This window comes from Muntiacus reevesi, chromosome 20, assembly GCF_963930625.1.
Source record: "Muntiacus reevesi chromosome 20, mMunRee1.1, whole genome shotgun sequence".
In the NCBI taxonomy this organism is placed as follows: domain Eukaryota; kingdom Metazoa; phylum Chordata; class Mammalia; order Artiodactyla; family Cervidae; genus Muntiacus; species Muntiacus reevesi.
In genome coordinates this window covers 10,864,443-10,881,576 of record NC_089268.1, presented here as the reverse complement: position 1 = coordinate 10,881,576, position 17,134 = coordinate 10,864,443, and the positions used below count along the sequence as shown (strand labels likewise).

The following is a 17,134-nucleotide window of genomic DNA, read 5'->3' as shown; positions in this document are numbered from 1 at the left end:
AGGGTGTCCTTACTTTTTAAGCACAACTGGCCCTAATTTTGACCAAAACATATGCTTATTTTAACAGGCATAGACTGCTCAAAGTGATTTCTTTCACATCTGATGGTGGAAGAAAAGCCCTGTGAAAATCTTTGAGTAGTTTCCCCTACAGAGATCATTTAATAAACAAATACCTAAGATAGGTTTCCAGGCGGCGCAAGTGGTAAAGAATCCGCCTGCCAATGCAGGAGATGCAACAGACTTGGGTTCGATCCCTGGATCGGGAAGATCCCGTGGAGTAGGAAATGGAAGCTCACTGTAGTATTCTTGCTTGGAAAATCCCATGGACGGAGGAGCCTGTTGGGCCACAATCCAGGAGTCACAGAGTCGGACATTACTGAGTGAGTGCACGCGCAAGCAGACACACATCACCACATCTAAGATAGCAGCACATTCAACTAAGATTTAGTAGGTTCAAACCAAATCAGGTAACAGTAGAAGGCACAAAGAAGAGTTTAAAATACAAACAAAGGTCTCTAGGGAGGACAATGAGCTCCTCAAGAGCTGGAACTGTATCATTTAGATCTCTGTCTAACTCAAAACCCAGAATAAGGATGTTCAATTAATGTCTACTGATATTAATAAGAAGCAGATAAATGACAATTGCCAAATAAGTGACATGAACTAAGGGGTATATCCAACAATCTATCCATATTCTTTCACACATTGCAAATCAACTATATATTTGATTATCCAAACATGTTAAACCAGGTTTAAGAGTATCATCTGTGAACACAAAAATAAACATAAGCTGAGAAGATGAGGTTAGAAGGTACACACTTCCCATCTGCAATAATTAGTAAGTGTTAGATTTTTTAAAAGGAGAGAGGGAAAGAAAGAGATTAAGTATATTCTGAAAGCTCTGTCTAAAAGCTGTTATAATAAAATATGGTATCAGAAAATTTAAAAAAAAGATATTTCTCTTAGAACAAAAATTATTTTTAAAGTAACAGCTAACATGTAATTGCTTAGTCTATTCCAGGCACTGTCCTAAGCACTATCTTATACATTTTTAATTAATTTCTCTCAATGACCTCATGATATAAAAGACAGCCACTGTCTCCGATTTGTACATGAGGAAACCTAAGTGTGGAAAGGTTAAATAATTTGTCCAAGGTCACAGAGCTAGCGAGCTAGGATTCAAGATCAGGTAGTCTGACTCAAAAACTTGCAGTCTTGCCTACACTAAACCATCTCCGTGACTTTAAACAAAGTCAAGAGTTGGAGAAGTTTGGAGAAGAGAAACTCCAGGTGCCTCAGACCCAGGTCAACAGCAACAGAGAACAAGATGAGCCCTGTCCAGATGCTTTGGCAGAGTATTCAGGCCTCTATGACCTAGTCAATATCCTCACAGCTGTACTCCTTTAGCCCACACTGCATGATGCAGAAGCACATGGAGTCTCCTCAAACCACCTGTTGCTTCTCAGTCTCTGCCTGGCATCACCCTTCTGCCCCTGACTGTGCCCTGCTTGCTCCATGGATGCTTCTGAAGGCTTTACTGGGCCCAGTGTTTGCAGGCCTATCTGTCTCTATAGGCAGTTAAGTCTCTGAGCAGGAATCTCGTCTCATTTGTCTCTGAGTTCCAGGTGTCTGGCATACAATGCAGGTGATCAAAAAGTTTCTGGAAAGAATTAATGAATAAATGGTTTCAGAATCAGAGTCCTCACAGACAGTCCAGGGTCTGGGGCTAGCCAAAGGGGAGACCAGTTTCCATGTCTAAGAGTGGCTGAGGCACCACCTGCAGCTGAATACCCAACCTTCCTGCAACAAGCCTTCCTCACAGAGGGAGAGGAACCACAGCCAACTCCACCTGCTAGGAAGGGATATCCTTCAAGACCCTGCCAGGCCTCTCCTCTCATATCAACCTCTGTCGAGACATTTCCTCAAATGAAATGAGCTCCTGAACACTGCAGCCCCTTCATTCACACAGGTTTGGAAGGAAAAAAAAAACAGATTTCAAAAAAAGAGAGAGAGAGCAAGAAAGAAAGAAAAACAGATTTCTCTTAGAAAAGGGAAACGTGTATTTTCAGCTCTGCCTGTGAAAGCACTACACCAGATGGCAGGAGGAAGTTCAGCTAAAGTGAGCTGAGCCATCCCGAGCTGACTGTACACATCTCAGAACACCTCGACTGTCAAATGACTCATAAACTGCTGCCAGGACCCCTGCCCCATCCTCACTGCCATGGTAACTGGTTTGGGAAAATAAAAAACACACTCGGAGCTTCGAGAGTGTCTGCGGACCAAGGAGCTATGAAAGTAAGAGTGCCTTAGGGGAGCTGACCCTGTGGGACATACAGTGAGTTGGCATTGATCTAACTAGAATAGCAGTCCTCCTCCCAAATATCTTCTCCATTCCTCCCCCTGACTTAGCTGAAATCATATATCCTAGGGGATTTTGGTGAGAGAGTAGGGGAGCAGAGAACACAGGCCTGGGGTCACAAGGTAAGGCTGCAGAGGGCTGCGGGAAGAACCGGGGCAGTGGGTGCGTGACAGAGCGGCCTCGGGAGGTGGGGAAGAGGCATAAAGGAGAGAAAAGAGGCTGGATCAAGAGCAAACCTGTTGTTTCAGATTTCAGCCTAAGTTGGTGGTTCTCAGCCCTGACATATTCAACTCTACAAGTGGTCTTGCCAAGACTGACAACCTTCTCTAAAATAATGTTCAAAACAATCTTTCCCAAACGTAGCTGCAGTCCTGGAACGTTCCCTGTAGTTTAAAGCTGTGCAGGGAATTTCCTGGTGGCCGCTTCCTTCCACTGGTTGGGCAGGGCTCCATGCTTCCTTCCACTGCAGAGGGCATGGATTTGACTTCTGACGATGGAGGAACGAAGTTCCCACAAACTGCACAGAGCAGCCAAAAAAAAAGTTACGCAGTACTTCGTGTTTACACGTGAGCAGGCTTATATAATCTACACAAGCAACTCACCTCTGTAAGCATCTGACAAACATTCAGAAGTCAAAAAGGACAAAGGACAAGGAGTTCCCTGGTGGCCTAGTGGTTAGAATGCTGGGCTTTCACTGCTGTGGCCGGGGTTCAATCCCTGGTCAGGGAACTGAGATTTGTTGTGGCCAAAAATATATAAATAAGTAAATAAAAAGACAAAGGATAATCCTTCTTTGTGTGAAACAATTCCACACACTGCATGACATCAACATCTCCAGCCCACTCATTGAATGCTGGTCATATCCCTCAATCAGAACCGGAAAAAATGGACTTAGGCCTTGCTGAGATACAATGATCTCAATGATCTAAAAGATCTTACTCCAAACTTTTTCTTCTACTTCTTTCCTCCCCCTTCACCTGGTTCCCAAATAACCAAGACACAGATCTCCATCTAGTGAGCTTATATTATATATAATTAACATACTATGACTTTTGTGGGATGAGAACCTATTCAACAGTTATAACACTGTTTCTACTACTGAACCACACACTCCAAATTTCAAACTTAGAAATAAATTTTGAGAATATAACACTTCCATAAGTCAGAGACTTAAATACACTGACCTCTCACCATCAAAGTTCTCATTCTTTAAATGATGGGTTGACATCTAAGCTATATATCTCCAAGGCACTATAAAGACTCGGTATCCATGTAAAATGATCATTGCTGTCAGCAAACAAAACAACATCAATCCAACACATCATTTATGATACATCTAGTCTTTATTTTGTGGCAAGAATGTACAAACTACCTATCCTTTACCTAGACTGCTAATGTGTATTATTTTTACACTTTAGTTTTTTCCTTTACTATAGATATTGATTGATTGATTCCATTGCTTATACATATTGGGAAATGTTCCTTAGCATCCATAATCAGCACCAGTAACACTTTCTTCATCACACAAAGATAAAAGGTTCCTTAGCGACACTGGGCAAATTGGATTCCCTTGCCCTTCTGCTCCCCTATCCCCACCCTGCCCCAGTCTGAGGTTCCCTGAGTTACAACCATGCATTCTCACTCCACATACCTTCTCTTGCACCCACTTCACACACTCAAAACATCCTCAGACCCTCTGGTTTTCAAAGCAGTCAAGGGACATAATCCCTGCCACATGAAGGTCACACCCCCCCAGTAATCATAGAGAATTAAGCTGCCAAAAAAAAAAAAGAACATTTTTCCCCCCAGTGATTCATGTCATACTTACAGATTATTTTCCAACAAGGTTTTGTATTAGGTGCAGATAACTAAATGGCCTCTAATTTTTTTTTCACTCTGAAAATATAGTATATAATTGTGCTATATTCTTAAACCCCAGATCAGTAAATCCTCTAAGGACCCAACACAGTATATACATCTCAGGTATTTCACCTATTCTGAGGCCAAAGTTTACCTTGTAGTATGCCTCGGCAAGAAAAAACGACAAACAGGACCAGCCCTAGCTTCCTTCTCTCTGTAGCAATGATACACAGCATTCATCTCTACTTCTCTGCATTAAAATGTTAAGAAACATAATTCTTAAATGTCGAAAGAATTATTCATTTGGATAAGTTAGACACTGTTAGTGGTCTCTCTCGAACAACTTTAATAAGTAGTAATAGTCACTGTTCACTGAATACTTTTTCAGTACCAGGCACTTTTATACATGATTTCTAATCCTCAAGACAAGTGTGCATTATTATCCCCTATTTTACAGATAAGGAAACCAAAGCTTCAAAAAACTAAAAGACTTGCTGAACACCAGCTTACAAGTAGCAGAGTCAGAATGCACAGTCACCTTTTAGAATTCAAAGTCCTGGTTCCTTCTACTACAATAACATGCTGCTCAATCAGCTTTTCAAAGCACCTGATTTCATTATTTGTGAACTATACATTAAGCCTTTTACGTCTGATACATGACCACACTGCTTTGAAATTTGCATTGCTTATAAACATTGCTTTTTTTAAGACATAAGACAACCACTTTAGGGTAAAAGAGAAACCCCCTTGGAAAGGTATAAAGATTCTAATACAAAAACTATGAAATTCAAATTTTAGTTTCTTTTTCTAAAATTTTATTTATATATTTTTAGTTTCTCTAGTAAAGATAAAAATCTATGCCAGGAGTTCCCTGGTGGCCTAATGATTAGGATTCTGGGCTTTCACTGCTGGGGCCTGAGTTTAACAGATTGGTCGGGGACCTGAGATCCCACAAGACACATGGCACATCTTTTTTTTTTAAAAAAAGCTATGCCAGTGGGGCACTAAATTTATAGAACAGAAAGAAATTATTTAATATCCAGGGTAGTCTGAATGCCAAATATGTAACAAAAACTCAAACGCCTAGAGGACAATCCCTCCTTTCTCTTTAAGGTAATTTGACAGGAAGCAAAGCATCACATCCATTCCAAGTAAGAAACTTATGGGTTAATGGTTACAAATTACCCTAATTACTTCCATTGAACCTGCCCACTTGGAACATTTCTTCAAAAAGATCTTATGTTTCCAAGGTTCTGACATTTGCTTGTGACTAAAATTCACAAACAAATCAGAATTTGAAAATTAAACAAAGGCAAAAATAAAGGGGCCATCTGGTTTATCACAGATGAAGTAAAAATATTTCAAAACATACCCACCAGAATGGCTAAAATGAAAAAGATGAAAAATACCAAGTGTTAGCAAGGATGGAGAACAACCAGAATTCTTATACACTTTCAGGGGAAGTGCAAACTGGTACAGCCAGCTAGGAAAACTGTTTCGTAATATCTATTAAAATTTAACATACACATATCCCATAACCCAGAAATTCCACTCAGGTATATCCACAACAGACACATGTATTCACCAAAGGATATGTACTAGACTCTTCCTAATAGCACTATTCAGCACAGTTCTGAACTGAGAAACTATACAAATGTCCATCAACAGAAAAATGTACAAATAAATTTAAGTATATTCATGTACTAGAATAATAGCAATGAAAACAGAAAATCTACAAATTGATACAACAGAGATTAACCTCACAAAAACAATGTTGAGCTAAAGAAGCCAGGCATGAAAGTATACATTCTGTGATTCCATTTATATCAAGTACAAATAAAGACAAAACTAATCTTTGCTGTTAGAAGTCAGGATAGTGGCTACCCCTTGGTAGAGGTAATGATGGGGAGACTCAGGGAGCTCCTTGGTGCTGGTTAATATTCTCTTCCTTCACATGGTGCTGGTGGTTCAATTTGAAATACTCAGTAAATGAGTTGCATTAGAGCAGTAGAGAGATGAAGGAGCCTGGCTCTGGAATGGGAGTGACCGTGTTAGGATCCCAGTCCCACCACTTACTGATATAGGGCAAGTTATTTAACTTCTCTGTGTCTCCTTTAGTTCTTCATCTATAAAATGGGCCTGATGTCTACTTCACAAGGTTAGGCTGAGGAGTAAATCATCATAAGACTTATAAAGTGTTTATTCTCACAATTGGCTATTACTATTAAATATTTGCTAAGTCAATAAAAGTGCTTCTTCAGAAGCAAGACAAGATGAGGAAGAAAACAAAAGATGTATATGATTGCACTATTACCAGAAAATGTACAAAATAATTATTCAGGAAATGAGGATGATAATAAGTAAGGCCTAATCCAAAGGAGTGTGACGTGGAAGCCGAGACAAGCCCTGCCCACACAAACCTTTACCTAAACAGACCCTGGCCAGGCAGCCTCTGAGTGGGCAACTCCAGCTGTCCACCAGGGACTGGCCATAGGATCTCTCCAGGATGAGGGGGCACTGATCAGGATCTAAGAATGTTTTTTAAAATACCTATCATGTTATCAGCCATGTCTCTGTCACTTGGAGTCACATTTCCTGCAGCCATTTAGAGTAAATAATTAAGACTTCTGCTGGCTTTCTAAAACAGCCAGTTGAGTGAGTTGTAGTCACCTATATCATGGATGTGTCCCTAACTTCTCTGGCCATGGTATGACAGCTACTTTTCATTAAACTCTACTTTCACGCCAGGCACTATAATAAACACTTTATCCCCAATTTCTCAAAAAATTCTGCTAGGCATGTAGTAGTCTCTCTTATTCTCATCTTTTACAGATAAGAAAACTAAGACTCAGAAAGGCTGCCCTGTATTATTAAGTGGCAGAGCAGGAAGGTGAATCTAGCTTGTCTGGCCCCAGAGAAAACTCCTTTTCCATGAGCCATAGTCCTTCGACTTACTTTACAATCCATCATATTTCTTCCTATTTGTACAATAAAAGGTCATTAGCTAAGGGGATCTAAGACAAGAATAATCTAATTCAGTGAAAAATCAATTTGCGGTATTTTTTAAATTATTGTTTTTGTTCTAAGTAAAAATCTCCTCCTGGGTTTATTTATATAAACACTAAACATACAAGCTATTTGTATTATACATCAGTCATCCAAACCATAGGTTAAAGCCCTTAAAAGAGAATTGTACCGCTTCCCTGCTGAATCCCCAGCACCCAGCTCAGTGCCTGGCCTAGAGTAGGATCTGGAACATCACCTCCTCCAAATCTTGTTTACCAAAATAGTCTACTGATAAGTAGGATGCACTCCAACAAGACACTTTAATATGCAAAACTTCATGAGCAAAATGAAACATAATAAATGCGTCGCTGGGATATCCTTCCTGCTGTAGGATACTCCTCCAGGTCAAGCAGCACTGTCATCATCAGCAACAAGTAATTATTAAACACCTACAAATACTTATCTAATATAGTAACCCAATATCCCAACTCTCCTCTTTCTTCCTCATCAGGTTTGGCAAGCCATAGAAACTACAGTTCCCCTCCAAGCAGGCCAGCCTCTGGATGTGTAGTAGAGACACAAATATCACGTGTGATTAAGGAAGCTTTTCAGAGTTAAATCAACAGGAAAGCCTCAGGAGTTTGACCTTTCCACCAGTCAGACCTACATCCTAGCAAGGCAGCCCTGAATAACCTTCCACCCTACTCCTGAGTCAACCACGCAACCCTCAGGAAACAAGAAATTTCTACCAATGTCTAACACCTATTCCTACTTCATCTAAAAGGGATACTTTGTTCACTAAGGAGTCACTGAATATGTCAGCATATACTATTAAAATTTTTCTTTAAAAATTCTATCTTCTTAGCGCAGAATATGAGTGTACAGCAGAAGTGTACCAGAATTGTACCAGAAGTGTACCAGAATTAGGAAGCCAGGTTCTATTTCTCTACCCATTTTTTGGCCACTCTATGGGGCTTGCGGGGTCCTAGTTCCCTGACTGGGGGTTGAACCCACGCCCTTGGCAGTGAAAGCACAGAGTCCTAACCACTGGATCGCCAGGGAACCCCCTCTATTTCTCTACCGTACCTTCCACAGCAACTTAAGCAAGTCACTTATCCTTCTAGGCTTCCTCAGTCATAAAATGAGAGGTTGAACTAGTCAGGGGTTATTCAGGGCATTCATTCAAGATGCCTTAAGAGGTTAAGGCATGTGTTTGAAGGGATTCTTAACTTTCCCCACCATGGGAACTTACATAAAAAATAATCTGTTTGCATATGTGGGTTTTTCTGGAAAAGTCTATGGCTTATGTCAAACCATCACACAAGTTGTGGCCTCCCAAATAACCATATCGCATGCTTTATTGAATACTTACTATGCACTAGGCACTGCAGTAAACCCTTGTATATTAACTCATGTAACCCTCACAATAACCCTTTGAGTTAGATACTACTATTATCCTCATTTTACAATTAAAGAAAGTAAACCAAAATCAGCCTGACCTCTTAAACACAATGCTATGTTAGGTAAGATCATCTCTAAACCCAAAATTTTGTCTGATCCTGTGTTCATTCAAATCAATGGTTTCCCTTCAGTTAAATTTTCTGCCTCATTTCACAATCATTAGTCATACACATGTCTTTACACAGAGCAAGCAAATTCATGGCACACCCAAATGAATGTTACCTGAGAAACAATATACTAGCAAAGTAACCCAAGTAGAGGATCCAAAGGCACTTTCCAGCTCCAGCCACTAACCCGCTTTTACTTTAAAACATGGTGTGGTGATTAGCCAAGAGATGAATCTGAATCTAATTACTAATTAAAGTCTAAAATCAAAATAACAGTGAATTGGCCAAAGTGTCTGCCAGAAGAGAGGGTGCAGTGCCAGCGACAGTGTCTCACACAGCACTCACCGAGCCAATGAGAAGACCAGAAAAGAAAGGAGAATAAGGCCTGGGGTCCCATGTGACTGGCTTCTCCCCCTATTCCCTCCTCCTCAAAACCACTGACCACTGTGGAGACAAGGACTGGATCACCCTCCACGTGAGAGAGAACGGCTGTCTAAAGGTATGGCTAAGCCCTGCCGGGAATAAGGAGTGAAAACGAAGTGAAAGGCTGGTTTCTGATTTTTCTGCACACCGGATCTGACAAGCTGCAATCCTAACTCAGGGGTCAGCAGTCACCCAGTTACAAGCGAACAGTTTTGCGTGCCACCCAGCTCGGGGCCAAATGGCTTGGCGGACATAACATTGCTCATCTGATGGCTGCGAAGCAGAAGTGGGCGTCGTTAGTTCTTTTCACAGGCTGTCCAAATATCCTCCATATCTTAAAGAGAAGGCTGTTGAAACTTTACGCCTAACTCTCATGCCCTTTCTCCATTTAGCCTGTGTTAAATGAGAAAAGAAGCCCCGGGAGGGGAAAAGGACATTCGAGGAACGGCCTGGGTGCAAGGATTAGGTCTTTTTCAAGGGTGATGCAACAGGGTCAGCCAGACGACGAAGAGGAGCTGGGAGCTTCTGGGAGGGAGAAAACCAGTATCACGGGTGGGCATCTGAGCGGAGAATGGGTTCTGATGGACTGGGGGACAGGGTCATTTATAAGTGAGTGGCCGGGAATGAAGGGTCTAGTCCGGAGCAGAAGGAGGAAGACGAAGACCAAGGAGCGGGCAGGTGGGCGGGTGAAGAGGCGGGCAGACTGCCCCGAAGGAGGGGCAGCAGCACGGAGAAGACGCCGCAGGGCCGACAGGAAAGAGTGGGAACCGCGGGGGCCACCTGGGGCCGGGCAGAGGGACTGGGGCGGGGCGGGGGGCATGCAGGGGGGACCGGGGTGACCTGCCAGGCGGTGTGGGAACTGAGGTGCGAGCGACCGACAGGAGATCCCTGCGGTCGGGAGGGCCGGGGGCTCTTCCGATGGGAAGGAGAGCCTGGACACCCGCATCTGGGCAGGGGCGCCGGGTCCCCAGGGCCCAGGGCCAGGGCAGAGCAGCGCGGTGACAACGGTCGCGGCCCCCGGAGCGGGCTATCCGGCTCGAGCTGAGGCGGGGATCGCCGCCGAGACCCGGCCCGGGGGCTGAAGAGAGGGAGGCCGGCCAGGAGTACGGCTTTAGGGAGGAGGGTCGAAGGGGACGAGGACGGGCCCGGGACGGCTATGGCCGGCGCTGGCGCTCTCACCGGGACAGGTGCTTCAGGATCTGCTTCTTAATGAGCCCGGCCATGCCGGAGCCGCGGCCCGCGCGGAAGGCGGGCGGGCGGCCGTGGCCTCCTCAGCCGCGAGGGAGACGCGCGGCCCCTCACCTCGCCGCGGCGCGGGGACCAGATGCCGCCGCCGCCGCCGCCATGGTGCTCTCCCGCTCCTGCCCCGGCGCCCGGAGCTCTGCCGCGATCCCACCCACCCGCGCGGCGACGCGGAGATCGCGCGCCGCCAGCCCCGCTTCGCCGCGGCCCCGGGCGCGCGCGGCGGGAGGAGGGGCGCGCAGGGGGCGGGGCGCGCGCGGCGGGAGGTGGGGCGCGGGGGGGGCGGGGCGCGCGCGGTGGGAGGCGGGGCGCGCGAGGGGCGGGGCGCGCGAGGGGCGGGGCGCGCGAGGGGCGGGGCGCGCGGGGGCGGGGCGCGCGGGGGCGGGGCGCGCGCGGCGGGAGGCGGGGCGAGCGTGCTCCAGGCTCGCTCTCTCCCTCTGCCCCGCCTGCCGCCTCTCAGCCAAGCGAAATCTGAAAGGCTTCGCCTGTCAGCTGCCGGAGTTTCACACCTCGGCTGTCGCCTGGAAGAATCGGGGAAGGGCGGCGTTGTCTCCAATTTTTTTTTTTTTTGCGGGAATTCACTAGATAATTGCACATTTCGCGGTCCACCTGTCTCTTTCATTTCACTCACACGTTCGCTCATTAGTTGAGCACCAGCTAACTGTACTCCAGAAATGGAGCTGCGGAGTGAAGAGTAGTTTCAAGGACGTCGCAGGCCCATCGTTCCGCGGCGCTCTGCTGCTCTGTGCTGGAGTGACAGGGGACGCCTCGTCATCCGCTTTGCGCGCCTCTTAGCCTCCGTCCAGTTAACCAGCGGGTAAATGTTTACTCAGCCCGTACGAGGTGCACTGCAGAGGCCCCCATTCCCAAATGCTGGGGGCAGCAGAAAAGGAGGCGGTAACTTTAAATGACCAAGGACTTCAGAGGGCGCCTTTTTTTTTACAAAGGAGGAAACTGAAGCCCAGGGAAATAGCTGAAAGAGCTTATTTAAGGTCACAGCTACCTAGTGAGAGACAAGAGGCTAGAACCCAAGTGTTCTCTCAGTCCAGTGATCCTTCCACCCTATTTCACCCATACACCTAGATTCTGGCAAAGGTGAGAAGCTGGGAGTTTTCAGGACTTAGACCTTCAAGCAAAAATCTGGGCAAAATACTGTCCGAGACAGGCATTATAGGAAATCTGGCCACCAGTTTATTTGTTCTTGTAAACAAATGTACATGAACATAATGCAAAAGTCAAGATGTCTCCTCCCTCCCTTGTTCCTCAGCCATTCAATTCTTTTCCCCTAACAACTGTTACCTGATTCCAGAGATAGTCTGAGTATATGGTGAAGTATATAAATGTTAGGTTTTTAATATAGACAATGCATTCCTATGCCTCTTAGTCATAGTAAGTTCATATTTCCCAGAAGCACCCCCCATTACCTTTTTAAAAGGGAACATATCCTCCTCAGCCTGGGTTCTCTACTATCCATGTCCTTCCATCAGGGCTGCATAATCTATCATTTCTCCATCTGCCCTCCTCTCACCTGAATACATACTAGGGACCAATAGATCCCACAGAAGAGATTTCTTGCCAGGGATATTGATCATAATCCCTCCTTTTAATTTGGCTGTCAGATGCAGGGGCCTCTGGGCAATTTCTTGCATTTCATGTTCCTTTTCCTAGAGAGTCCTAGCAGCTGACTGGATATCTGACATCACCGATGTAAAATAAAATTCGCCTCAAGGTCGGATTTATCATCCTTGCTGGATGATTCACCATGCCTGATGAATGAGTTATTTTTCACTGAAAGCAAAAATTTATGCTCTAAAAGAAACACATGGAATAGAAGAGTTCCGACTCTCACCAATAGCACACTTTCCATGCAATGCTAAGAATGCAAAGCATATAAAAGCAAAAGAGATTTGGGGCCAATCCATATTTTTTCTTTAAGGTGAATCCTTTCAAGATGATTGTAGATTAACATTCAGTTGTAAGAATAGCGATCCCTGTATACTTTACACAGTTCCTCCAATGGTTTTTTGTTGTTCAGTCGCTCAGTCGTCTCCCACTCTTTGCGACCCAATACACTGCAGCACACCAGGCTTCTTTGTCCTTCACCATCTTCTGGAGCTTGCTAAAATTCATGTCTATCAAGTCAGTCATGCCATCCAACCATCTCATCCTCTCTCATCCCCTTCTGCCTTCAATCTTTCCCAACATCAGGGTCTTTTCCAATGAGTTGGCTCTTCGCATCAGGTGGCCAAATTACTGGAGCTTCAGCATCAGTCCTTCCAATGAATATTCAGGACTGATTTCCTTTAGGACTAACTGGTTGGATCTCCTTGCAGTCCAAGGAACTCTCAAGAGTTTTCTACAACACCACAGTTCAAAAGCATCAGTTCTTCGGTGTTCAGCCTTCATTATGCTCCAACTCTCACATCCATACATGACTACTGGAAAAACCATAGCTTTGACTAGACGAACCTTTGTTGGTAAAGTAATGTCTCTGCTTTTTAATACTCTGTATAGTTTGGTCATCACTTTCTTTCCAAGGAGCAAGTGTCTTTTAACTTTATGGCTGCAGTCACCATCTAGAGTGATTTTGGAGCCCAAGCAAATAAAGTCTGCCACTGTTTCCATTCTTTCCCCGTCTATTTGCCATGAAGTGATGGGACTGGATGCCATGATCTTAGTTTTTATTTTACAATAATGAGTTTTAAGCCAGCTTTTCACTATCCTCTTTTAACTTCATCAATAGGCTCTTTAGTTCTTCACTTTCTGCCATAAGGGTGGTGTCATCTGCTTATCTGAGGTTATTGATATCTGAGGCAATCTTGATTCCAGCTTTTGCTTTATCCAGCCCAGCACTTATGGGCTTCCCTGGTAGCTCAGACAGTAAAGTGTCTGCCTACAATGCGGGAGACCCGGATTCAATCCCTAGGTCAGGAAGATCTGCCAGAGAAGGAAATGGCAACCCACTCCAGTATTCATGCCTGGAAGATCTCATGGACCGAGGAGCCTGGTAGGCTACAGTCCATGGGGTCGCAAAGAGTCGGACAAAACTGAGCGACTTCACTATACTATACTATACTCTGCATATAAATTAAACAAGCAGGGTAACAACATACAGCCTTGACGTACTTCTTTCCCAGTTTTGAACCAGTCTTGTTGTTCCTTGCCCCAATGGTAACATCTTGCAAAACTTTAGTACCATATCACAACCAGGATGTTGACATTGATATGTTCAATGAACAAAACATTTCTTCCTGGTATGAATGCCGTTTTTTTCCTTTTCTTGCCTTATAGTGTGGGCTACCAATCCTGGCACTTCGTTTAATAAGACTGGTGAGAGCAGACATCCTTTCTTTGTTCCTAAAGCATTCATTCCGTCTTTTATCAATAAGTATAATATTAACTGTAGATTTTTTATAGGTGCTCTTCCCAATTTAATGAAGTTCTCCTTTATTCCTATTTTTCCTGAGAGTCTTTATCAAGAATAAATGCTTAACTTTTTTCAAAGGCTTTTTCTGCTTAAATGCTGTGATTTTTTTTTTAGTCTGTTAACATGATGCATTACCTTGACTGGTTTTTCAAATACTGAACTAGCCTGCATCCCTAGAGTAAACCTCATTTGGACATGGTGTATAATTACTTTTATATATTGCTGCACTCTCTTTGCTAATATTTGCTTAAGAATCTGTGTATATTTGCTGAAGAATTTGTGTACATTTTCTTGGTGGCTAATGATTGAGCATCTTCTTATGTGCTTACAGGCTATTTGCATGACTTCTTTGGAGAAATGTCTATCCAGATACCTTGTCCATTTTTTAATTGGGTTATTTGTCATTTCATTATCAAATGCAATCATCCTTTTTATATTCTAGATAGAAGTCCCTTATCAGATATATTATTTGCAAAACTTTTTCCTATTGTCTTTTCATTTTTCTGATTATAATCTTTGAAACAAAATTTTTAATTTTGATATTATCTTTTTTATTCATATATTGCTGTGTTTTTGGTGTTGTATCCAAGAAATCACTGCATAACCCAAGGTCATGAAGATTTACATGTATGTTTTCATATAAAATTTGTATAGTTTTACCTCTTGTATTTACTTGAAATGACCCGTTTCAAGATAATTTTTGTATATGGGGACCAACTGCATTATTTTGCATGTGAACATCTAGTTGTCTTAGCATCATTTATTGAAAAGAAATTTTTCAATAAATTTCTTTTCATTATTGAAAAGAATATTCTTTCCCCATTGAATTATCTTGGTGAAAATAAACTGCCATGCACCAGGAACTAATATCAGTCGTATGTCAGTTATACTTCAAAAACAAACTAAAAGAAAAAGAAATCTGATTTGTGGTTACCAGAGATGGGGAGAAGGAAAGGGAGTGGGGAATTGCATGAAGGCAGTCAAAGGTACAAGCTTCCAGTTACAAGATAAGTACTAGGGGTGGAATATACAATATGATTAAAATCATTAACATCGCCATAAGTTTTATATAAAAGGTAACAGTAAATACTGTGTTCTCATCACAAGAAAAAAAAATTTTTTTTCTTTTTTTTTTTGGGCCAGGGACGGTCATCACTGCAGTGATGGGCTTTCTCTTGTTGCGGCACACAGGGTTAGTTGCCCTGTGGCATGTGGGATCTTAGTTCCCCAACCGGGGATCGAATCTATGCCCCCTGCATTGAAAGGTGGATTTTAAACCACTGAGCCACCAGGGAATTCCCCCCCAAATTTTTTCTATTTCTTCCATTTTTTATCTGTATGAGATGATGGATGCTCATTAAACTTACTACGGTCATGATTTCAAAATGTAAGTCAAATCATTATGCTTTATATTGTAAACTTACACAGTGCCGTATGTCAATTATATTACAAAACTGGAAGTAAAATAATAATAAAAGAAAACTAGTTGCCAATGAAAGTATGGGTCTATTTCTGAAATCTTAATTCTAGTTCATTCATCTATATGTCTAATCTTATGCCAGTAACACAGTGTCTTGATTAGTGTAGTTCTGTAGTAAGTTTTGAAGTAAGACATCTATAGTGGTTTTGAGCGTACAGCTTTTATAAATTTTAGTTGTATGGTTTTAATTGTTTCTCTAGTTATTACATTATTTATGCATACCTTATCCCTGTCTACTGGTATGGCCATTTACCAGTCTAGTGAAGTATAGAAATCTTATCTTTTATGTTCCTTTTTTCTCTGGGAGATCTAGTTGTCTTAAATATTTCCTCTATGTATATTTATAGCTGCATTAATCAGTATTATGCTTTTGCATCAACCATCAAATGTAATTTAGAAAATTCAGGAAAAGGACAATCTCTTGTACTTACCTGTATTTTTGCTTACCATACTTTTCCGTCCTGATGAGATTCATTCATTTGTTGTTTTCTGTTTGGAGAACTTCTAGTCATTCTTTTACAGTATATCTGCTGGCAACAAAGTCTCTTAGTTTTGTCTCAATGGAGAACATCTTTATTTCCCATTTGCCCCTGAAACATTATTTTCACAAGGTATAGAATTCTGGACTGATAATTCTTTTCTTTCAGCACTTGAAAACTATTTGCCACTTCCTCTGGCGTCCATGGTTTCTGATGATAAATCTGCTGTCCTTCAAATTGTTTCCCCGCAAAAGTAAGGTGTCATTTTTCTCTGGCTGTTTTCAAACTTTTTTGTTTTCAGTTTTCATAAGTTTAACTATGTAGATTTCTTTGAGTTATCCTGATTAAGTTTTACTCAGCTTCTTGAAAATGTGGGTTTATGTCTCTTGCAAGCCCTTGGGAAGTTTCCAACCATTATTTGGTGCCTTTTTTCCCCTCCTGGAAATCTGATAACATGAATATTAGATCTTCAGGGACCCACAGGTCCTTAAAATTCAATTCATTTTTTTTTAAGTCTGTTTCCTGTTGTTCAGATTGGATATTTTTTTATTGTTCTATCTTCAAGTTCTCTGATTATTTCTGATCACTGTTTCTTGTTGAGACCATTCGTGAATTTTTTTACTTATTTGGGGGTTCCAAAATTTCCATTTGGTTCTTTATATCTTCTTGCTCACTGGAGCATTTTCATGATGCCTGCTCTAAAATCTTTGTCTAATAATTCTAGGAGTGCTATCAGCTTACTGTTGACAGGTATTAATTGCATTTGAAATGTAGTTTGAGATCTTCCTTGATCTCGGTACAATGAGTGATCTTAGATAGAAATCTGGAGAGTTTCATATTACGTTCTGATTCTGAATCTTATTTAAATGCTCTGTTCTGCTAACTTATCCTTGCAATGCAGAAGTGGGGAGGTACTCCCTTGTTACTATCAGGTAGAAACAGAAGTCCAGGTTGCCCAGTTAGCCTCCATGGACACCCAAGGAAAGAGTTCCTCATACTGCTGGGTTAAAGTGAAAGTTCTGGATCTTCAGCAAGCTTCAGCTAATACTTCTCTAGCTGGGAAGTGGCAGAGGGCTTTGTTACTGCTCCCCACAAGGCCTCCCCTGACATGGGGGTATGACAGCCTCATCACCACTGGACATTGATAAAAGTCCTTAAAAGTTCTGACTCAGCAACTTCTGACATCTCATTCAAGAGGGGCAATGCCCTGTTACTGCCAGATGGGAATGATAACCCAAGTACCTTTCTCACCATCCTGGCAGGAGCTTGGGGCACGTCATTATAACCTCA

General features: G+C 42.7%; 1 protein-coding gene across 1 annotated transcript in view; it reads right to left on the bottom strand.

Annotated features, from left to right (window-relative positions):
* The window catches only part of BLTP3A (bridge-like lipid transfer protein family member 3A), a 68,666-nt gene extending 58,077 nt beyond the window's left edge, over positions 1-10,589 (bottom strand). The window contains exon 1 of the mRNA XM_065912450.1: positions 10,396-10,589. Within this exon, the coding sequence (XP_065768522.1) occupies positions 10,396-10,439 (44 nt within the window). The 5' untranslated portion in view covers positions 10,440-10,589. The remainder of the gene's footprint in view (positions 1-10,395) is intronic.
* Positions 10,590-17,134: the final 6,545 nt, after the last annotated feature.